Source organism: Ruditapes philippinarum, unplaced genomic scaffold (assembly GCF_026571515.1).
Source record: "Ruditapes philippinarum isolate M1 unplaced genomic scaffold, ASM2657151v2 ctg4111_1_1_1_1, whole genome shotgun sequence".
Taxonomy (NCBI): domain Eukaryota; kingdom Metazoa; phylum Mollusca; class Bivalvia; order Venerida; family Veneridae; genus Ruditapes; species Ruditapes philippinarum.
Window position 1 is genome coordinate 19,215 of NW_026864369.1, and position 23,901 is coordinate 43,115.

At 31.4% G+C, this 23,901-nt stretch overlaps 1 protein-coding gene and 3 long non-coding RNA genes across 4 annotated transcripts; 3 read left to right on the forward strand and 1 right to left on the reverse strand.

The window, feature by feature from the left end:
* The first annotated feature begins 2,801 nt into the window (after window positions 1-2,801).
* Window positions 2,802-14,690, forward strand: LOC132725359 (uncharacterized). Its single transcript, XR_009625040.1, has 4 exons — window positions 2,802-3,472; window positions 3,657-3,717; window positions 13,584-13,647; window positions 14,616-14,690. It is a non-coding gene; the product is annotated as an uncharacterized LOC132725359 (long non-coding RNA).
* LOC132725358 (uncharacterized) lies at window positions 5,814-12,327 on the reverse strand. Its single transcript, XR_009625038.1, has 5 exons — window positions 9,512-12,327; window positions 8,410-8,668; window positions 7,993-8,103; window positions 7,207-7,305; window positions 5,814-6,599 (listed from the first exon to the last, which is right to left on the reverse strand). It is a non-coding gene; the product is annotated as an uncharacterized LOC132725358 (long non-coding RNA).
* Window positions 14,691-14,899: 209 nt separating the features above from the next.
* On the forward strand, window positions 14,900-16,245 carry LOC132725356 (uncharacterized). The gene is made up of 3 exons (XR_009625037.1): window positions 14,900-15,285; window positions 15,598-15,651; window positions 15,877-16,245. It is a non-coding gene; the product is annotated as an uncharacterized LOC132725356 (long non-coding RNA).
* Window positions 16,246-19,162: 2,917 nt separating this feature from the next.
* Window positions 19,163-23,201, forward strand: LOC132725360 (uncharacterized). The gene is made up of 3 exons (XM_060710463.1): window positions 19,163-19,785; window positions 21,054-21,102; window positions 22,041-23,201. Exons 1-3 carry the CDS (start codon window positions 19,536-19,538, stop codon window positions 22,897-22,899), a joined length of 1,158 nt encoding a protein of 385 aa, XP_060566446.1. The 5' UTR covers window positions 19,163-19,535; the 3' UTR covers window positions 22,900-23,201.
* The last annotated feature ends 700 nt before the right edge of the window (window positions 23,202-23,901 follow it).

The window sequence follows — 23,901 nt, forward strand, 5'->3', positions numbered from 1 at the left end:
ACTCTAGGGGTTCATAGATTTTCCTTATATGTATATAGTGAAAACTTAAAAATTCTTCTTGTTTGAAGGTACAAGGCTTCAAGTTCAAATATTACAGTTTATGCCATGATTAATATATAAATAAAGCCTTATGTCTTCAGTTGTTGTGTTAATAATAACCAGTACTCGGCGGGGGATATAAATTCAACGAATTTGCTTGTTCACATTGTTTCTTAAAAAGTTGCCCGTTACTTAACATACGTAGCACGGTTAATTCATGTATTTGAATGCTTTCAGTACTTAAATATATAAACTCATAACCTGCTTAAACTGAAAGTGATATACCTTAAGGAAAGAAATGCTTTAATTATTTTTTTTATATTAATGCAAAGGTTGCGCGTTAAACAGTCCCCCTGCCTTTTTTTACAGAATCATGCATGGCTCGTCAGATCCATGTGTAAGGGTATCTAGAAAAACTTAAATCAAATACATCTTCAAAAACTAAATAATATATATAATTGTTTTTAATGCTAGTTTGATACATATTATTATGTTTCTAAGCCCGAGTTTCAAACTGGCATTAGTATATTCTATGTACAAGCTTTATGTTTCATATTTTTAACACAATCGAGTACCTTTTCTTTCATTAAAAATAAAGACACTAAAATATTTGATATATATAGTTGCCATATAAAACTGTATCGAACAAGTTCACGAATTTGTTAAAAAGTAGGCCTCTGTCAAGCCTTTCTTGGACGAGTTTAATACAATTTTGCAACACAATAACATGAAATGAAACCAAACTTGAAATTCTTTTTTATCACATGACTATAAAATTTACTTGTTTTGACAGGTGTTATGTCACACCTGTGTAATTGAAAAATTAACTAATAGTTTTACTACATATACATGGAAAACAAGCGATTTTATGCGATATGTTTATTTAAAAATATTCTAATCACAAAATATAAATTTAGCAATATATCACATATATAGATTCAAATGGACGGATTGTACAACCTGCTAAAAACATCAAATTTACTAGAATTAAACATGAAATACACATCTTAAATAGAATAAAATTTACATACATGAAACATAAAATTTAGAGTAAACGCGCGTTTACTTGGACTGATAAAATTCTACATTTGGGTAAACATATACTTGAACCAATAAAATTCTACATTATGTAAACGTACCCTCATGTAGAATTTTATCAGTTCAAGTAAATGCAATACATATATTGATTTGGAAAAAATATTTTCAAAATTCTGAAAAAGAAAAAATCATACCTTACTACTGTTGATAAAGAATATTTTAAGATTTGTAATTTACCTTCCAAGCAATAGCTTTATATAACACAGCTTAAACTTTTTATAATATAACTTAGACTTTATTAACCAATTGCTTGCCGTAAAATAATTGTACCCATGTGACCAGTGCAGACCAAGAAAAGCTGACTTTTCTTCTGTGTTGTTCTGCATTGTTAATCAGTCGGTATTTATTTTGAAATTTAATAAAAAATGTCCAGATTGAATAATGTACAAGTCAATTTAAGATATTTAGCAATGTAAGAGTTAAACTGCCAATGAAAGCACTACAAATTCACCTCTATCAAAACACCTTTACATTTATCAATACAAGAAATTCAAACATCTCAAGGCACATTATGCCTCAGACAAGAATATTTTTTTCCTTCTAAAGGAAGGGCATACATCGGTTTTATAATATTTAAATCATTATTTAATGTAATGTGAAAATTTGAAACACTATAATAGGTTTCCCAAATGTTTAAAGAAGGCATATTTAACTTTTCAAATATGAAATGTTATTTAATAGTAATAATGCCTGTTAAACAATGCCTGTTTATCTATGACATCTTGTGCATTTAATCTTTAGTTTAAATTTAAAGTTACTGATTTTCTGAAGTATAGCAAACTCCACGAGAAATATGATAAAATAGGTTTTACCCTTTCTAGCTAAAGCCAGGGTCTTTCAAACATAAACTTCTAAAATTCTATTTGAATGACCCTGTTGATATCTTACATCTTAACACATTTTAACTTTATACTATGAAATATGAGTTGAATAATACTCAATAACCTTTCGCATAATTTGCAAACATTATATTGACCTTTTTGAGCGAAGTTAGTAGAAAAATATACATGTATTAAATTCTTTCAAAATACAGTAAAAACTCGCTTTACGACCACCCCGTTTTCGAGACCAACCCGCTAATACGAACGATTTTTCAAAGACCCGATTTTTTTATTCTTTATTTTAATGGTCGCTAACCCCGATTTTGAGACCACCCCGTTATTCCGTAATACGACCAGTAAATTCAGTCCCATTTCGTAAATTCTGTACATTTGGAAACCCATAAATACGACCGCGGGCACTTTCTCACCTTGATATTGACATGCATGTATATTGCTGAAATCTTTTTGACACGTGATGTAAACAACAGTTGTCCTAGTTTTACGACATTTAACGACATCCAATTTACGGCAGAGGTCAAGGTTACTTTGTATCAAACCCGGAAATGATCAATAATATTGTCGATAATTTTTTAATTTCACACCTTTTATGTCATAACTGGAGGATTAAAACAACAAAATATTGAAAAGAAAACTTTCAATAAGTTTTTAGAGGTGTTGCTGCTGTCATAATCTCTTTCGTTCCATAATTTTAAACAAACACAAACATGATACGATTAGGTTTTTGAAGTTGTAATCGGCGATGAAAACTGTGAAAATAATAGGATAAAGGTTAATTGGTCGATGTGCTTTGTAGTAAAATGTTGATTTAATTGAGTAAGTCGTGTCATTTTTAACAAGAATGTAAAAATATATTTGTGTTTAAAGACATTCATAATACATTTTGTACCTCTAAAGAAGTTTACAATTTTTATATAGTTAAGTAAAAGAAAATAAATGAAAATAAAAAAAAATAATAGTGTATGCTTAATATCTTTTCATTTGAAATAGGTTAGCCCAGAATTAAACATGTGTACAGTACATGGTATCCCTTAATATATTGCCTGGTTTTCTGTTTGACCAAACTCATTAATGAGACCAACCCGCTATTAAGACCAGATTTGTAAAGTCCCTTCATTGGTCTCATTAGCGAGTAATAGTAAAAATAAGGAATTGAGGGTTTGCTTGAATAATGTAGTGAGGGCGCCGGTTGAGCATACCGCCTCCCCTCTAAATCCGCCCGGCTATTTTATATACCTATTCTATTTATAGTCAAATTGGGTTTCTTGTTTAAGGTCACATGACGCGTACATTGCAGTGCATTTTAAAGCGAAAGTTCACACTAAGAAAGAACAATAAATTACTTTGCAACACTTACATTTTATTTCTACAATTGTAAAAATATGCTGAAAATTGGTTTATGGATTAACACTATTTTGAACACATCGTTAAAGGACTGATCGACAGACATTTTCCAATAAAGTAATAATGATAAAAGGAAATTAAAGTTAGAAAAGGTAAAACCTATTTTATCATCTTTCTCATGGGAATTGCTAGATGTATTAATTTTTTTTTTTTTTTTTTTAAATGTATGTTTGTTACTTTGCTAAATTCATCAAATTATTATACACTATAAAACGTGTTCGTTGAAGTATCTGTAGCTACCTTATCTTAAGTCAGTTTATTATATATTTTTTTCAGATTTGTTTACTGTTACAAGTTGTAAACTGGTGTTAAACATTTTGGTATTGATTTATCATATGTAAGTATTATTTTACTATAATTAAATATGTTTGCTATTGTTTTCCACTAAACTATACTACACTCTAAATCTCAGTGTTTTGATTCCAAACACATGTGAAAACACCTATCTGTAACAGTTTTAAAACATGTTGCGGTGTTTTCACAAAACACTGATGTTTCACACTAAAACACGGGTGTTTACCAAGAAAACGTGTTTAGGTGTTTTGTCTGAAAACACCTAACACGTGTTTTGGGACTGTAACAGATTTAAAACACGTTTACACGTTTTAATAGTTTCCATGTTTTATTTCAAAACACGATCAACCAAAAAATGTGAACAATGACACATAAACATATTATACACATTTTAATAACATTTTGAAATTTAGGTTAAATACTAATTGTTCTTCATTACTGCACATAAATGTTAAATAGATCAAGACACCCTACCATTATCATAATAGTATTTTTGGTATACTAAAATTAATATTGCATGCCTGACAGAGTGACAGTAAAGTTAACAACTTTTGGAAAAACGCTGTCAACTGAGGTAGCATTTTCTACATGTGGCAATTTTACTGTCACCTTGTCAGCCATGTTACAATCCAATGCAATATACCCGAAATTCTGGTGTTACCAATCACAAAATTAAAAAGAGCATTTTCATTTTCAAACTTAAAACAATTAAAAACAAGGCAGTCTGAAGGACATCTATATCCCCTTCGCAGTGGACAGGAATCTGTACTTCTTGATCTTTAACAAACCATGTCTTTTAGAGAAAAACCTGGCTGTTGTGCCATGGTCGTGATTATTTATGCTAAAATATTTAAAATCTTCCATGTCAAAAAGTTATAAACAAGAATATTTGACCTCTACCTGTGACCTTTGGGGCAGTGACCTGATTGTTGCGCTCTGCACATCCTATTATAATGGTGATCATTTGTGCCAAGTTATTTTAAAAACTTTTCAGCAGATTAAGTTATTTAGGGGACACAAAAAGTGGACCATTAACATTTGACTTTTAAGTGTGACCTTGACCTTTGTTAAAAACTTTTCATCAGTTGAAGTTATGGAGCGGACACAAAAGGTAGACTTTTTAACCTATGACCTTAAGTTGTGACCTTAGGGGTAGCGACCCAATTATTGCGCTCTGCACATCGTCTCATACTGACCCTTTGTGCCAGGTTATTTCAAAAAAATTTCACAGTTTAAAAAAGTTATGGAGTGGACATGGAAGACAGACTGAGGCCATTCCTGTAATCCCCTCCCCTCTATGCAGAAGGGGATTAAAAATGAATGTATAAAATAAATACATAAAACAGATTACAGTTATATTTAGGCAAACAATTAAGTAAATAAATAGATAGACAATTAAACAACAAAAGCAAATTGATATATGGATATCAGTAGAATTTCAGGTAAAATGAAAACATATATAAAATGGATTTAAATTTTTACACAGTAAAGCCTACCTCCCTGTAAAATGTAAAAAACCCGGTTTTTGGCACATATATGTATCATATTTGGGTTGGAAAAAAACAAACAGTATTTTCAGACAGTGTCAAAAATCAGTCATTCAATGTTGACTGTCCGGTGGGGGGGGGAGTCAAAAGTCTGTGCACTAGTGCTCTATTTTTCATCAGTAACAGTATATATCCTGATGGTTCATAAATATCTTTTGTTGTGGTGCGCTTAAGGCTTAGACAAAAAAATGGTACACTTTAGCACTCTAAAATGTTACAATGCAACTTTATACAATATTTTGATAAATCATTTCTTTGACTCCGAAAACACCAAAAATTTAGATGCACAACAAAGGTGCCTGATCAGTGAAAACTAGTGATCTCTGTAAATAATTCTGCTTACCACTTGAAATCAGTAAATGAAAATTTAATAAATCTGATATGATAATGAAGTGAGCATGTGTTAAAGTTAGACAGTAATACATCAACAAAATACAAACTTATTTAAGACATCAATGCAATATATTAAACTTACTACATAGCATGTACAAAATAAGAGCATATTAACATTTGCAAACAACAAATAGCACTAATACTTCTTAACTGTAATAAACAATTTATAATATATGGCATTTTAATGCTTCATTGACAAAATGTCACAGTCTGCAATAACATACTGATGTCATAAATAATAAAATTAGTGTTTAAACACTGCATTATTAAGTCAATCTTTTCTGCTAGTGAATAATAATTTGATAAATCACTGGATTTAAAAGTTCCTAAAAAGAAGCATAGTCTTAGCTGTTTTGAAAAATATTGACACTTGACATTTGCTATTTGAAATAGAGCCAAAATATACAGCTTCATGTTCAGACATCAAGAGGATTTCAATGTCTGATTAAGGAAGCCTGGAAGGGGAGGGATTGCACCATATATGCAGCAAAAATAAAGGCACTGATCAGCTGATGGTTACCACACAGCTATTCTGTACCTTTGTTTTTGTAAGTGCAAAAAAAAGCAGGTTTTTTCATGGTAAAATGTAAGCTGTTAAGAAGTCAATAATATGTCCATGACACAGAAGGTTGAATTTAATTTAAAATGTTGGTTCTATTTGTTCATTAGTTTTTCCAATTGTTCCACAAAGTGTAAATACCCAGCCGACTTGTGACTAAGAAAGGCTTGTTTAAATACTGTTTGTTGCATGAATCCAAGGAGTTGTGAAAAGCAGTGGGATTTTCTAGATCCATTATATAATACCAGCTTATCAATAAGAATAGCCCTTCCATGAGGCTATCTGTCTCAAGTGGTATCTTGCACTGGTCTCCAACAATATACTGTTTGTCCAGTTCTATGTTGTTAAAAATAAAAACAAGGCTTCACTTGGAGGAGTATTAGGCTGTGATGACAGGACCTTTAACAGATTAGCTTCTTCAATATCCTGCAAAATGAACATGGAACAAAACAATGAATGAGTACCATCCTTCATAACAGGATCAGGGAAATCTTCTACCTTAAGCATTTCCAACCAGTACATAATAAAGTGTTAGTTAATGTCTGCTTCTGGAGCAGTAGGTCAGAAATTCGATCTTCTGCCATGCCATGCTGAGCAGGGCCAACATTCGTCTATTTTATATAGTGATAAGACAGGCAAAAAATGAGATACCATGTTTGACAAAGAGGCCTATCTATAGAGATACTTATCATATACTTAAATAAGTTTACAAGTCAATCCATTTAATATGCTATTTTGACAAAATTGTAAGTTGAAAAGGGGCATAACTCCAAAATATAGTTTTAAGAATAACTCCCCTTGTCTGAACAGTGTGTCTTGTAATGTAAAGCAAATATAAAATGAATTTATCAAAGTCTTGTGCTGATACCTTTGATAGTTTTGACATTAATTCATTTAATAAATTTCAGAATTTTGTCCCTTGTCAGTTACAAATGTGTCTTGTCATGATTAGCGGCTGCAAGTATTCAAGTTAAAATTAAATTCAGTGGTATTATACAAACTGACAAAAAAAATTCCGGTAAATTTACTATACCTTATGTAGAACTACAATTTATCTAGTCTTGCACCCTTTTCCATGTTTGAATCCTGTATTACTTTCTATGGCTCTTATAACGTCCAAATCATCTTTGCACTGCAACAGGAAATCAGTAATTCTAAGTAAACAGAAGCGCACACAATCAGATCCTAAACACAGCTTTCAATATGACAAAATGAACACAATTTTTAACAATTTTAACCATATTTGCATTAAAAGTGACAAAAGCACTGTAAAAACAAACATCAGCCACAAAACAAGATTATGCCATGTTGGATTTCCTGCAATATATCTCAGGATAAAGTCGCAATTTTTTTAAGTCCAGTCAGACAATGTATTTCAAAGCACATTAAAATTAAAAATTACATATTTTGTATTAAAAATCAGATATTTTATATCTAAAAAAAACAACAACAACAAATAATCATTGTCAGAACTATTTGATTAATGTACAGGTGCAGAAGCATAATCAACTTCTGACTGGGTCTCCTAGGTTCAACACAACCTTGTTATAACATGGTAGTTTGAATCCTTTATATAGTCCATGTTAGTTAACCACATTATATCCAAACAAAAAAGTATTTATTATATATTTAAAAAAAATATGGAATTTTTCTTTCTATTCTATACCTTTTGTGAATACAATTTTTACCCTCTTTTAAACATTATTATATCTTAAGCCGCATTATAACAAGGCTGTGCTGTATGCATAGTAAGATTGCAATGATATCTTTTTCCTTTTTCCATAAGGTTGCCTGCCCTAACAGTAATCTTAACTCATACCTCTTTTCCTCCAGGTTTAAGTGTAGCTACTGCTTCAAACAATATCTCTAGATTGTCAACAAACGGTTGGATGTGGCCTACTGCAAGAATTAATTTAATTTCCAACAACATCTGAAAAAAAAAGAAAAACAATTATTATAATTAGCTTATTTGATAATCATATGATAATTAAAAAAAGGAAATGTAGCAAAACAGCGTAGATCACAATATTGCATTTTCCAATGTTCAAATTTAAGTTCTGTTATCAGCTTAATTGTTCCGTTCTCAGAAATATTGTTGGAGTTTAACACCTGTTTCAATAGTATTTCAGTTATATTGCAGGCATTTTTGCCAAGAAATATTATACTATATATCAGATTTTAATAGTCAACTGATAAGACAGAAAATTCAAATCTACTATTTTTTCATGCAACTTACAAGATGGTGTTACAATTTCTGTCGCTATGGTAACAGTTGTGGACTCTGTCTCAGTCTTTGACATGTTGGCATCTTGGGTGTCTGCCCAAACATTACAACAGTGTCTTTTGGAATATCTGGTTCTCATAATTGTTGGTCTTCTAGAAGCATCAATACTTAGTTTTGAATATGTAAAGGATGGCTTTTTCTTCCATTTCTGTCACATCTTTTTCCAGCACAACAATCAAACTTCCTCCTTGCAACTGTTGCTTGTCACCAGCTAAAATATTGAATAAAACTTGAGTTAGTGTTTCTGAGAAATAGCCATCAATACCAACTAGATCGAAGTATCAAACTGTTTGAATTATTTATCAAACTACAGATCTTTTCTGTAAAACATAAGACAGTCATTCTAACATAACAATTATGTATTGTAGCTATCAAATATTATATAGATGAGATCTGTAGTTATATTCATGAATATGATTTCTGCCATCACAAATGGATCTCAACAGCATAATAGAACTCAAATTAAATTTTGACAACTGTTGAAGTGTTCCATTCTAAATAATATCATCAAGTAGGGTTTGTTTTACTGTTAACATGATTACTATATTTTGTGAAAAGTTTGTGTTTTGAGTCTACTTGTTTGAATTTTCTTTATACTGTGAAATCAGATATTTTTGCAAGGCTAAAATTTTGTGAATAATATGATTAACATTTAGGGTTCACCATGTTAAATGTTTGTGAGACAATAGTTATTGCAATTAGGTAATACTTACATGATGATAATTTATTGAATTTGCAAATGTAGTAAAAATTAAACACAGAAAGGTAGAATCACATTTCTTTTTTTAAAAAATCAATTCAAATGTAAATAAAGCTATGATACTGTGAAATGTCTATTTTTTTCTATTCATATATTAAACGGTTTTACTTGGCATCTGGATCACCAGACTTTCACAAAGTATTTTAAGCCAACAACTGTGGCTGTACAGTAGTCACACCTGTACAGATTTTCTTATGACAAGGCTTTATATTCTAAATAATTCTGAGATTCCTCTTTTGAGCACACAACCTAACACTGTGTTGTAATTGTGCTGTAGTGTGTAAAAATACTTACCTTTCTTCAGAAGGTCTTCAAGACTGCTTGCAAGGACAAATATTCTCTTCTGCCTTGTAGTGTAACACCTCCAAAATTTTGTACTCATTAGCCATACTAGTTGTTAAATATGTAATTATGAGAAGAAACTTGTAGCCTAACATGTAGATCTGACAGTACCCAAAATTACATTCTATTGAAGTACCTGTATTTATCCATAATAACTGTTCTTCCATTACAGATATGCAAGACAGGGGCAAAACAAACTTGAGATTTTGATATTTTTTAGCAACTGTCTTTGTATTTAAGCGTTTTACAAAGTAAGAGTCAATATGTTCATCACACTCTATAACCACAACTTGCACAAGAAAAGTAAAAACAAAAAAATTCTGGTAGAAATCTAGTCAATGACTAAACTTAACAACAACCCGGTATTTTTCCTTATATAACTGATACCGGAAAACGGCACCGTTCCCAATAGAAAATAGACAGCAAATTTTCCAATTCATGACTGATAAATTCCAAATTTAACACTGAAAATTACCTCTAAAAACAGTAATGCATGTCTCGGAGCCTTCCGTATTGATAAGTGATATACGATAAAAACCAAGTAAAACCACATGAGTGATATTCGTACCCAGTTCATTTCGTACTTTATGTTTAAGGTTTTAAACATATCAGGGCCTTTTTACCTTCTATAACAGGGGCCGGTATAGGGCTGCTTCCCCAAAGAAAATTTCTTTAAAATCATGCAGTTTTCCCCAAAAATTGAATTTACATTAAGTTTTTTCTTCCCCTTTTGCAAATATACCATGTAATTTTTCCCCAAAATTAAGGGCTGGGCTGCTTCCCCAAACTGTGAAAAAAAAGCCCTGCATATTTATTTTAGCTCGATTGCGAAACAAGTTCTTGCAACTTATATCAATCACTTTCGAGTCCGCTTCCTGGAACCAACCAGTACTGGTGTCATATGAAGAAACATGGTCGTGACCCGTGTAGGGCTCGAACCCATGATCTCTGGGTTGAGAGGCAGACACCTTAACCAATAGGCCACCGCTCCCCTTTATGTTTCACACCTACTAAACATTATTTATGTACAATTGTTATGATTATCAATTTTTTTTTCAACCTCAAGCAGCAAAAATAAGCTTTAAAGTTAATAATACATGATTTTAAAGTGTATAATTATGCAAAATTTTCATCACCTTCCTGGATAAAAGAAATTCCCAATAAATATTTTGCATCTAAAATAAAATTCCCAATTTAAGTCAAACCGATGGATTTTTTCCCAATCTGTCCGGTACCGTTAATTGTACCAGCACCATTCTCAAAGTAGGGGAAAAACACTTTGACTTTCTGATATTAATTGAATGTTTTATATTTGAATATTATATATAATATAAGCGTTTCTTTACTTGACAACGTGTTCTTGCTAATATCCAAATCAAAACACGTTGAATGTAACATGATAATGGTTTCTGTTTTCTAGCTATGTTGTTTAAAAGTTTTATTCAGTATGTTTTTCTTTGCTGTCCTAAATAAAGTTTAAGTGTAGTTAAAAATTATTTTTAAAGTATTCCCTATATAAAATTAATGTTAACTTAGCCTCAATAATCAAATCGAAATATATGGAATTAAGAATCAAATCCAGAGAAAGCTGAATAGTTGCACCCTTACAAAGGAACATTTATTATAAATGTGTGATAATAATATAGAACTATATATGTTTATTTGTCTTTTCATTCTAAAGTTTATAAAATATTGAAAATAAAGAAATTTAGGGGGCTGGGGGTTTTAACCGTTTATAGGAAATTTCAATCAAAAGGTTTATACAGTTACTGTTAAATGACAATTATTAATACCTGCCCCACTAACAAACTGAAAGTTCTATGCTCCTGCGTTTATGAATAAATTATGCAAATGAGCCAGGTTGAGCCGCCATGTTGGAGTTTCGTTAAGCGTGTTGGAAATTGCTATCTGTTCGTTTTGAAAGCTCGTCCTAACTTACAATTTCATTGAATGTAGGAAAACTTGGTTTTGTGTGATTGCATATTGAATAATAGGTATTACAAAATAAATATAATGAAAATCGATCAATAAATAATTGTATACGAGCGTTATAAAGTCAATTTAATTCGTCAGAATAATAAGGTTCAGTTGCAGGGTATCGGCTTTTTTCCCCGTTTTTGAAATTTATTTGAACACGGAGACAATTTTTCACAAACAGTAGGTTTATGAATATACTTTACGTTGCAACAGAGTTTACCGTGTGTCCATTCCTTATTTAAATTGTCTGAGAAGTTAAATCTGTTTGTTTACATGTAAATGTGTACCGTCATTTTGACCGACTGGAATAAAAACTACCATGACGGTAATAATACCCGATATGTAATGAAAATTACGCCGTGTAGTGCAAAGTTTTGGACATTGCTATTAAAATTAACACTTACGTTGACTCAAACTGTTCCTTGTCAGCAAAATTGAAACCGAAAGTAGAGGTTGTTCTAGAATTTAATCGAATAAAATGGGTGGGAGTTAACAATCGCGCATGCCCTGTGCGAACGTATTGTTTACATCCGGTCGTAGCATAGGGTAAGAGTGCAGACTTTGTTAGTGTGCCCATCGTGCTTCCATTACAGGGATATAAAATAACAGGGATCCAGTCGCAATGGTCCTAACTTTTGGGTAGGGCCCAAGCTTTCTGGAAGAAATGCCTAAATAACTAATGTAAAATAGTCTGGGCCCCTAGATAAAAATTGTTAATTTATATACCTGCATTATCAGACAGGTATAAACATAGTCAATCCCATAGCTGATCATTGGACATCATGCGCCATTTCCTACATCACTAAATGTAAATAAGATTTTACTTCAATTTGTTGTTAGTGTGTGTGGACAGAAATACTCCTGCCCTGGTGGACCAGTTGAAAGACAAATTTAAATTATTTTAATCCTTAACAAGGAAACAAACGATACAACTTAAAACTACCCCAAAGTGATTTGAATACAAATCCGTGAAAAAGAACACCAACAGTTTTAGAAATTTTTGCACAAACAGAAATAACTGACCAATCTAATCACGTAACGTAAACAGCATTCCCCACCCACCTGTTTCAATTCGTCTATCGAAGCGAAAATGGACTATATAGTACATAAAACCTAACCATTCACCTGTAAAAACGTTAAAAATATTAACAAATCTGTTCAAGCAACTGTTGTACATATCTGTTATGGAAGAAACAACAAAAATGAGGCAAACAATTTCTGGCGGTTTTTGTCGTCTGATCTACAATGTGCTACATCGCCAGACGCTTTACGGAGATATCAATCGAAGCGTACTCTTTTACACGCAAGCATCTGGCTGCTATGATTCGAATTTATTTATTATAAAATATTTTATGTAATTGAATTCATCATAATTTGTTTCTGGATCTAGATATTTTAATATGGGGATTGTACAAAAATAATTCTAATTATAAAAAAAAAATTAATCAATTCATGTTTTTTGTGCTAAGGGGAAGTAACCGCTGTCAGATTAAACCTTAGTGTTTTCGGCCGAAACACGTGTTTTCGACCGAAACACGTGTTTTCAGATTTCCGGATGACAAGTATATACGAATTTTCCGACACAAATGATGTTTTTGTCTCATTATTTTTTTACATGTGGCCTATTCACAACACTTGCGTGACTTCCCAACTCATTCAATAATGTAAAATTATTTAATTATATATTCTAGGTTGTCCTGTGAAAACACCACCGTTTTCTGGGCATCGAGCGGAAAACATGAATAAAACATATGTGTTTTCACTGAAACGTATACAAAACATAAGCATTTTATATGAAAACGTCAGTGTTTTTGTTTTAAACACTGGTAAAACACGTGTAGTGTTCCCAAAATTTACAGTGTATGAACTTATATATAAATCAATGTCTTTTCTATTTTATCTTACACGTAATTTATCTGGCTATTTTTAGAAATGTTTCTTTAGATACTGTATCGTGTGTATATTTAGCTGTAAAATTCCCATAGTTGTTTCTATTTATAATGAAAACGGTTTTCCGGTTTCTAATGGACAATTATTTTCGCTCCAGTAGGGAAAGGTTGCATCAGTATAACATAGCAAGCGTCAGTTAGGATGTAATTTTAATGAGAAAGGTAAAAAATCTATTCTTATATTACGCCTTGTGTGTAACCCTGTTAATCTCAATATATTATAACTGGCTTTTTATATGTCACCATTAAACGTATACAATACTTAAGTTAAAAAACCGGACACATATTGAAAGAGGTTAACATTATAGTTTTTATAGTAAATTTATATGGAGATTGCTCAAAATGTACTTGAATCCGATTGCGAATCGAGAAGTTAAGTCTAAAATAAATGTAAAATTAATTCAATTAAAACATATTGCTTTATTACTGATTACTTTATTCTTTGAAAAGTAAGGTTTTAATCGTGTAAAATCAAACCTTTAGCTCCCCCAGGGTCAACAATTCAAATTTCCATTTAATGCAATGAAACATTATTTTTAATAATGGGTAAAAAAAAAAAGACAATTATTCAGTTGATAAATAATGATGCTAATATAATAGAAATGTCAGAATATTTATCATATTTATGCTAAAAGTATCTTTTAATTTCATTTTTAATGAGGAAAAAGTAAAATCAGGGTTCTTGTCTTGTATTAAAAGAAATTGCTTGACATAATTTGTGTTCATTTGTTGTTTCATCAATGTATTGTCATCGTATGAAACAATGAAATAAGAAACTAAAAGGTACCCTCATTTGTATTTTACCAACCAAATTTGAAACACTATTCAATCTTTGTGTTGTTATAAAAATATTTAAATAAACACACACAAAAAACGTGTAGCAATAATAAACTATTTTGAACTATAAGCATTGATTTTAACTGATACTTTGCGTAAGACTATTCTTTTTATTATATTAAATTATTTTTGCACATCATTTTAATCAATATTTATCAATTTTTGTATAACGTTTCCTACTACTGAACTAAAATGATCAATACACAAAAAATGTACTGCTTTTTTCAATAAAAATAAAGAAACATAAAATAATGCTGTTTGTATATATTAATAATGGATTGTGCAATTAACAGATGGCAGACAAATACTATAGACTGGTTTGCTTTGTTTGGGTAGATATTTGCGCCGACGTATTAAGGAAATATTTTTATCAAAACTTGCAAGAACTGAGGGCTGGGAGCCACTTATATACATCAATTGATGCATACCTATCTCAAAAAATCGCCGGAATGTGATGCAATTATTCAATAACAAAAAGCCTCAGTATGTAATTGTATCCTGACACATACAGAGATTCAGTATGATTTATTGTATCCTGGTAACAGCACCGCTGATGAAACCAATGGGACGTTCAATACTGGTAACATTGATAACAGAACTTTTTGCCACTCGTCTGCAGCCAGTCGAAATATTCGCGTTGAAAACTGAAATTCGAGGGATTCGAAATGAGTTGCAACATAACCCAAATACTGGCAATATTTCAGAGGGATGACTTCGATGATTATTGGGGGCGATTGGACTCTTCTGTTAGGCTTATAGCAACGAATGCGCTTGATACGAATGATCAAGCATCCTTACTAGAGAAAATAAATCAGGTAAAATGTAATCATCTACCAAATCTCAGTGATATTGTCAACGGTTATGGCATGAAGAAACAATTAAGCAGATGTTAAACATTTTGCGAAGTGCATGCAAATACATCCATTCTCAGACAAGTGACGGTCCAAAAACCAGGACCTTCAGGTAAGTTTCAGTAATTTTACATCAACTTAAGGTTTATATTGCGTTTTTTTATTGTTATTAGATCGCCTCATAGTATTAATCTTAATAATAACAAATCAACACTAATATTTTATATGATAAGCTAAGCAAAATTATCAGAATATTTCGAAGAGATTTGTATCTATGGGTTAAGAAACTTTAGACGCAATTTTCAAAATGAAATATATTTGAAATGATTGGTTAATTATATATGACATCGTTCAAAAACTTTATAATTAATTGTTGCTTCGATAGTTGAATTGTTTATTGGATGTGAAATTTATTGTACTTCAGGGGACAAAAATAAAAGAATAAAAGTTGCTGATGATATTCTGGCACGGCTTCAAGGTAGGTTGGTAATTAAAAAAATAACATTCGAAAAGTGTCGTCTACATTCATTTCTAACTTAGACAATTTTTTTCCATTTTAATCTTATAATCTTATGATCTAATCTATCACAACAGACATATTAATTACATTATCTCTATGATCTAATAAAAGTTAATTTATAAGTAAGTAAGTTTTTGTTTTCATGAGGGAAATTTGTGCTTATAACTATTTACTGTTTGTAAGCGGGGTTTGAGTCAACGATGAAAGAACTATCAGGCGATTTTAACCCACCAAGTGAAGTGACAGACATTCGAGCTAAACTAAGAGATGGCCATCACGTGGTTGTAACCGGATGCAACAATAGCCGTTATTTTGAGACCGCTCTTGCAGCAATAAAGGGGATGGATTATAATTACAAACGATGTGTAGAAATGCACAAGTCGTCTGATTGGCGTCACATTGATCCAGAAGATGTAGACTTGGTTTTATGTAGAGATCCATTTGGTAGAATTTCCTATGATGAAAGCAAAGCTAAAGCCATGGATGATATATTTAAAAGCATGATGCACTCAACAAAGAGAGATAGTAGCGATAAAGCCTTGGACATTGTGATAGTAAAAATCTTAAGAAAAAATGGAAGGTTCTGGGGAACCTGCATGAACTCTTAGAACGAAGTGGTGTAAAGGTGGGTTTATATTGATACAATTTTCAACAACAACCGGCTGACCTTACAATAGGTATTTTATTAATCGTTAACTTTGCGAGAAACTGTTATCATGTTAAAAGAACTAAATCAGTCTAGGTTAATGTTAATGTAGATAATGTATTGAATGAAATAATCTCTTAATTTAGAATGCTTACGTTAATTTCTCTCTCCACACTCAATTTATTTTAGTTCATGTTGTCCTTTGGTTATGGGCTATTGAACTGGTTCTACTGTATTGTAGTGTATTTTGAGGCTGACTATTTTCGAAAAAAAAAAATAGCCGTATAGTTACAGTCATGGCGGTGCTGCCCATTCCTCGATCAATTACTATGTTCAGTTCTGGGTAATAATGATACCTGGCCACAAAAACCCCTGGGGCAATACCACATACAAGATGACCAAACTAAATTTTGACCTTCATTCATCAATAACACTGACCATCAAGTTCAAATGTCTAAATGTGTCGCGATTTTTGCTGAATTTTGGAATTTGCGGCTACAACTTTGTTTGATTTTTGAAATTGATAGTCTTCGAAACTTGAACCAACAATCTTTTAGATTGAATTGACCTCAAAGTTTTCATATATTGTATTATCATATTTATTTTTTAATGTACGGACTCTTTGACCAAAAGGACATGTTGAATAATGACCTTTTAAATAACTTGACGGTCAAAAGATAAAAAAAGGAAAAGTTAAATTTATTTTTAAAAATTTGTTTACACCGTTTTATTTGTTTGCTTTTAGAAAATATATAAAAGTCGGTGGTGTTTCTTGTTTTAATTTAATTACAGGTGTTATTCTGTTTAGAATTTATTCATTTAAAAAAATTTGTTTTTCCTAAACCCCCTTTTTGGGTACCCTTGGGATGTTTTTATTTAAAAGATGAAACCAAATTTGTAAAAGAATAGGGGGGCATATTTGTTAAGGGGTAAAGTCATGGGGCAAAACCGCAACCCTTTCGTGCCCGTAAACCCGAAAAAATTTGGGGGGGTAAAATTTTTTTATTTTTTATGTTTATTTTAATTTAAATTAAAAAAGTTTTTTTTGTTTTTTTGGGTTTTTTTTTTTAAAAAAATTTGACTTTTTTTAATTTTTTAAACTTTAAAGGAAAGTTTCCTGAAAGGGTTAATTGAACCCCTTTTGGGCAAAGATGATGAAAATATATAAAAAGCAAAGAAAAATTTTTAAGTAAAAAAGGCTTTGCCCAACGGGGGGAAAAAAATGTTTGGGAAAATTCTATACTGTTTTATTTGGGGGTCTGCCTATGAGGAAAAGCAATGTTTTTCTTTTGAAAAAACCCCCACATATTGACAATTGACTTCCCCAAAATCTCCCTTGTGAAACATTTACGAGTTGCTGGGAAAAATTTGTTTTTGAGGAAAGAAAATTTTACGAATGGACAATATGGGTTTTACCAAACCTTTTACAATCCGTTATAGCGGGGCAGATGACGGGAAAAAAAACGTGTGAAAAAGGGTAAACTAGAAAAAATTTTAACGAAATTTTGGGCGGGGGGGGCCAAATTTTGAACCCCGTGGGGGGAGTAAATTTTCAAAAAACGCCGGGTTAAAATTGAACTAAACCGAACTAAATTTAATATTTCGTAGTTTTTTACAATCATACCCTCGTTTAAAATTTTTTTTAAAAAAAGTTTTTAAAAAAAGTATGAAATTTTCCCATCAAAAAATTTATTATTTTAATAAAAGGAAACCCGGGTTTTCTTTAAGGGTTTAAAACGAAATTTGGGGTTTCTACCCCAAGGTCAATGTCTTAGGTAAAGATCAAGTGTTAAAAGCATAAAAAATTCGTTATCGCTCCATAACTTTTACATCCTATCATTTTAAAAATAACTCGGCACAGTGATCACCATTATGAGACGATGTGCAAAGCGAAAGAAATTGGTTGCTACCCCGAGGGCAAGGTCATGCTTTAAGGTCAAATGTTAAGAAATATACATTTTAGCTGCTTTAATAAATTTTAAAACCTCTGATTTTTTATAACCTAGCACAAGTGAGCACCATTATAAGTCGATTTGCAGAGTGCAATAATTTGGTTGCCAACCCCAAGGTCAAAGTCATACTTAAAGGTCAAGTGTTAAGTTTACGCTCCATAACATTTAAACCGCTGCAATGCTTTTAACCTAATTTGACAGTAATGATTACCATAAGGACACATGTGCAGAGCACAACAATCAAGTCATTACCCTTAAGATCAAGGTCACACTAAACTACCCAATGTTGGAAACATCCATTTTCCATGTCGGCTCTATATCTTATTGAATATTCAAAGGTTTTAAAATTACTTTGCACAAATGATCCCCACCATGACACAATCTGCAGAGCGCAACATCTAGGTTGCTGGCCTGAAGGTCAAGGTCACACTTAAAAGTCAATGATGAAGTCCACATTATCCTGTCTGCTCCTAAACTTTTAAACTACTAAAAAGTTTTTCGAAAATTACTTTGCACAAATGGTCACCATAATGACATGATGTGTGGAACGCAATATTTAGATTGCTACCCCAAAGGTCAAGGTCACATATAGATGCCAAATGTTGGAAGACAACAATTTTGTGTCCTCTACATAACTTTTTACTTATTGATTTTTTAAAGAAATAATATTGGCACAAATGATCACCATCATCACCTTCAGAGGGAACAACCAGATGGATTCTCCCAAAGTCAAGGTTATAACATAAGCAGCAGTCTGTTTATTCTCACCTGAATGAAGAAAAAAAAAAGAAAGAAACAAAAAAACAAAACAAAACACGAAATACATTAGAGTCACAATCAAAGTATAATAAATTGAAACAGATCACAAAAGCCGATGGGACATCAATTTTGTCTAATAAAAGCATGATACAACCAAATATGTAGGAAAATTATTCTAAAAGTTCCCATTGTCACCAAGACCCTAACATAAAAATTAAAATAAAATAAAAGGATTTACTAAGGTATCCTTCTGAGTATTGAAGTTGGTCAATACTTAAAACTGACTTTTTTTTATGAGCAAATGTACTCATGATATGCATGGCACAAAATCAAGGTTATGGTTTGTTAAAGGTCAAGTAGTACACATTCATCTTCCCTGCAGAAGGGGATTTAGTTGTCCTTCAGGCTGCCTTGGTTTTTACAATCTTCGCTGGAATATACAATGACATACGATGCTATGCCTTTTCCTTTTTCTTCCATAAACAATGGCATACAATGTCATAACAATGTCATATATTTCTCTTCTTCTTTTAAACTTAGGACTAGAATATGGACATGTGTCTGGACAGTTCATCAATACAGATCATTCTATAGGCACCATATCAAATACCACACTGTTTGAGAACTACACAACACCATTATCAGTGGTACCGTCACAAAGGCCAATCTTGCTGTCAAGTCATGACAGGATTTCTACAGGAAATACTTCACTTCTAGGCAGGGCACAAATGGAAGGTTTGTCTAACATAAATTATCATAAATATGAATACATTTTCTATCCCATAGTACTTATTATAATTAGCTACTATTATTCCTCACGGAAGGCAGTGGGGTATAGCTTTTGCGTTGTCCTTCGGGCTGTTTATCTTTCCATCTGGCAGTCTGTTTCTCTAACAGTCCTTCAACAATACAGCTACTTATAAACATTATCTACATATCTCCATAAATAGTAATATTTTATTGAGGAGAAATGCAGTGTAAAGCATCTGTTTCGTTTCATTTCATAGTAACTAAAGTATTACCTTTTATTTTTTTAAACCGTAACTTTAACACTTTATGTGTTTAGTTATTAACGTTAAATATAATACGTTCATGAGTGATTATGGAATGGTTTATTAATCAAAAATTGTAGCTCTGCATCCCATAACGTTTGCGCCATTGTCCTCAGTGTCCTAAATCTTGTTGTCTTTCAAATTATTTCCGTTATCAATAAGAACAGCATAGTGTACAGATGACATTGTAAGATACAGATTTTGAGATTTTTTTATCTGGCTGTAGTTCTGAGTTATGTAATCAAATATAATCAAACTCTGATTATGCATTTTAGCTACGGCCCTTTGTAGGTTAGCAAAAGAAATACTTATGTGAAAGATTTTAACATACATGTATCTTGGAATATGTTTGTATGTCTTTAAGGAAAAGTTTCAAATCAAAATTCATCGAAGAACGCACTAACCTTTATAAATTAGATCTACTGCAATTAAGTACTTAGAGATAGCCCTATACTAGATACATATTGACTTGCTTAGTTATAGTGATTCATTTGTTGTTATTGTTTTTTATCCAAATTGAAATAAATACATATTGATAATCCACATAGTTAATAGTTTTATTTTTTTCATCTTTGTCTACTTTGATAATTTGAGCTAAATTTCAGCTGAATCTTTAAATTGATACTCTTATATATAGTAATATTAGTAATATACTTATAATAAATGACCAAAATAACATGACAATACGTCGTACAAATATTTAATTGTCATAGTTGCTCAAAAGGTTGACCTATTATTACAGCACAATTATGTTAGCCTTAAACATGTATCATAATTATATTCGCAAGCGCATAACATACACACGTTTCAATCAAGCGCTTTTTTATCAAACGACCGAAGATATCAATTCAACAAATTCACTTGTTGATTCAAACCATTACTTTTATAAAGGAAGGCATTGGATCGCCCTTATCTAATATCAATAAACAATATATGAACATTTCATTTCAGGAATACAAAATCCAATGCAGCTGAAAAGAGGATTTCCTGGATTGGAAAGGTAAAAAACAATCTAAGTCAATACCTTTTAGCTGTTTGATACAAAAGTACATATCTCCACATATTATATATGTTATACATGAACAGGTCGTGGTCGGTGTTGTCACCGTGGTCGTGGTCTTTAAACATGCACAGCATAAAGAAATAATGATTACATGTCATATGACGTCAATTTTGACGAATTAACTAAATGACGCCGGGAAAATAACTACTACGTTCAATTTACTCAGAATATATTCTCTTTTATATTGGCATGTTAGATTGGAAATTGATAGTGATTTTTCTTACATATAACAATTAATGCATGGTGTATTGTTCAAATGCTTTGTAATTAATCACTCAGGCCTCCAGGTCTACGTAATTATATTCCGATGCATTTGAACTCGAACCGCGCATTATTCTACAACAATGCACTCGGATCTATTTCCTAAGTGAAAACGGGGCCTGAAATTTAAAGCCTCCTGGCATCAAATATAAATTAGCTGAAAATTTATGGAAATTAATATTATATTGTGAATATTCCGGTTGTTCCAATTGAACATTCAAACAGGTGACTTTGACTAGAGCTACATGAGCACTATGCAGTTACACATGAATTTAACTGATTTAAACTTATTTTAGACTAAGATTGAATTAAACGATTTATCTTATTTATTTATTTTTATCCTTTCTACTTTTTCTGATAAAGTCGTCAGTTTTAATTATTATAATGTATTATTACTCAGTGCAGTTGTATCTATAAATTATTTGCTCTTGATATCACTATCATCTTTTATAAATCTACAATAATTAATAAAAAACATTTGTTTCATGTTTAAATTAAAAAAAAATAGCCGGTCAATATTTGAATATTTTATCCTTCACATTTGATCACATTTTTTTCAATTAACAGAAAAAGTTATATCGTTTCTATGACCATAATCTAGAGTACTATTTCAGGGTAATACAGACTGAGACAGATGATTTGAGTGTAAAGAGATCGAGGTCGAGATTGAGGTTAATGTCGTCTGGTTTATGGTCAGTCGAAGAGAAACGTGAGATTAACATCAAGATCAATGATGATAGAAAGGAGCGTTTCATTACAGGAAGTTGTAAGCTACCTTCAGGAGAAACTCTGCTTGCAGATAACAATAATAAAAAATTGAAGAAACTTGATAACATGTATAATATAAAGTGTGTATGTGATCTTCCTGATAAACCGTGTGATATTTGCTATGTCGGTGATAATGTAGCTGTTGTATCAATGTTGTGGAAACTTCAGTTTGTTGATACTGAACATAGTATGACACTGATTAGATCCATTGATACAATTCATACTTGTCGTGGTCTGGCTTGTCATGGTGATCAGATATATGCTAGAGACTGGTATGGTTCTGTTTATAGCTATAGTACAGACGGTATAAAGCAGCAGATGATTTATTCATTTAAAAGTTGGAATTACTTTGACAAAGCACGTATAACTGTGAGTAATGATGGAAGTAAGTTATACCTTCCATGTAAAAATGAGCTTGTTACCATTGACAACAATGGAAAACATTTGTTTACATTAAACAATGAAGACATAGATAGGTCATGTGGAGTTTGTGTAGATGATCAAGGCTATGTTTATGTAATAGGAAAGAATGGGAATATTATACAAATAAGTGAAGATGGTAGAAATATACTTGAGGTCATAACAAACCTATCTGACATGACATGTGGACGTCCTAGTACATTAACATTTGATAGGAGAAATAAAGTTCTGATAGCAGCAGGGATATCAGACAAAATAAGTGTCGTAAAACTGAGGAAACAATAAGAAACTCAAAAAGATGAATAAATAGGATACCGTGATCATATAATATACAATTAAATAAAGTTAAGATATCCTAATATATAAAACACTTTATTTTTACCGTCATAATGTATAGTTAGACTTATTCCTCTCCTCACTAGATGGTGGAACAAACTTGTTTTTTTTTCTTCAATGTATAGATAATGCAAGATATATAAGTATTTATAAACTTTGATAATTTGAAGTGCAACATGATAATTTTATTATTTTATAAGTCATCTCCTATTTTTCTTATCTAGAAAGGAGTCAATTAGTCGATACACATATCTACAACACCGTATTTTATTCAGTCACTGTTAAAGGTTGTTTCATGTGTGATCTACCAATTGATATTTCAATCATAATAAATTATTTTATAGAATAATTAAAGTGTTTAAAAAGCTTGTAAAGGTTTCAACAATTATATCAATTAACTATAGATAATGTAATATGGACCAATGTAACTTTTTTCCGTACCATCTGAATGTGTCCTTGAAGAGAATAGTTTTTTTAATCTTTTAATTGGGGACCACGAGTATGCTTCTTTAATACATTTATGTTAGGGACTTCTCAAAATAATAAAATAATTGATTGAAATAGTATAAATTAGTTGTTGTTGTTGTTGTTGTTGTTGTTGTTGTTGTTGTTGTTGTTGTTAAGTCCAACATCTTTATATAGCGACACTTAAATAGATCTGCTGAGTCCTGAAAATATACTCGTCCACCAATTTTGTGACTGTTTGACGATCAATCGATTCTAATAGAATCTGACCACTATAGTATAGCAGTTGCAACAGTAACTAATGGATTAAATTCCAAAATTTGAGTACAACCTTTAATTAATTTGCAGTTTAAAACAATAATATATATTATTGTATGTTTTATTATCAGTCAAGTTTACAATTAAATAATGAAAGAACATATAGCTAAAATATTATCCATAGGTTTATTATTCCGGCGAAGTAAATTTAACCATCCTTACAACTGG

Coding starts and splice junctions, on each gene's coding strand:
- LOC132725360 (XM_060710463.1), top strand. CDS start 19,536: ATGGCATACAATGTCATAACAATGTCATATATTTCTCTTCTTCTTTTA. Junction 19,786..21,053: donor AGGCAGGGCACAAATGGAAG/GTTTGTCTAACA, acceptor ATTTCATTTCAG/GAATACAAAATCCAATGCAG. Junction 21,103..22,040: donor GGATTTCCTGGATTGGAAAG/GTAAAAAACAAT, acceptor GTACTATTTCAG/GGTAATACAGACTGAGACAG.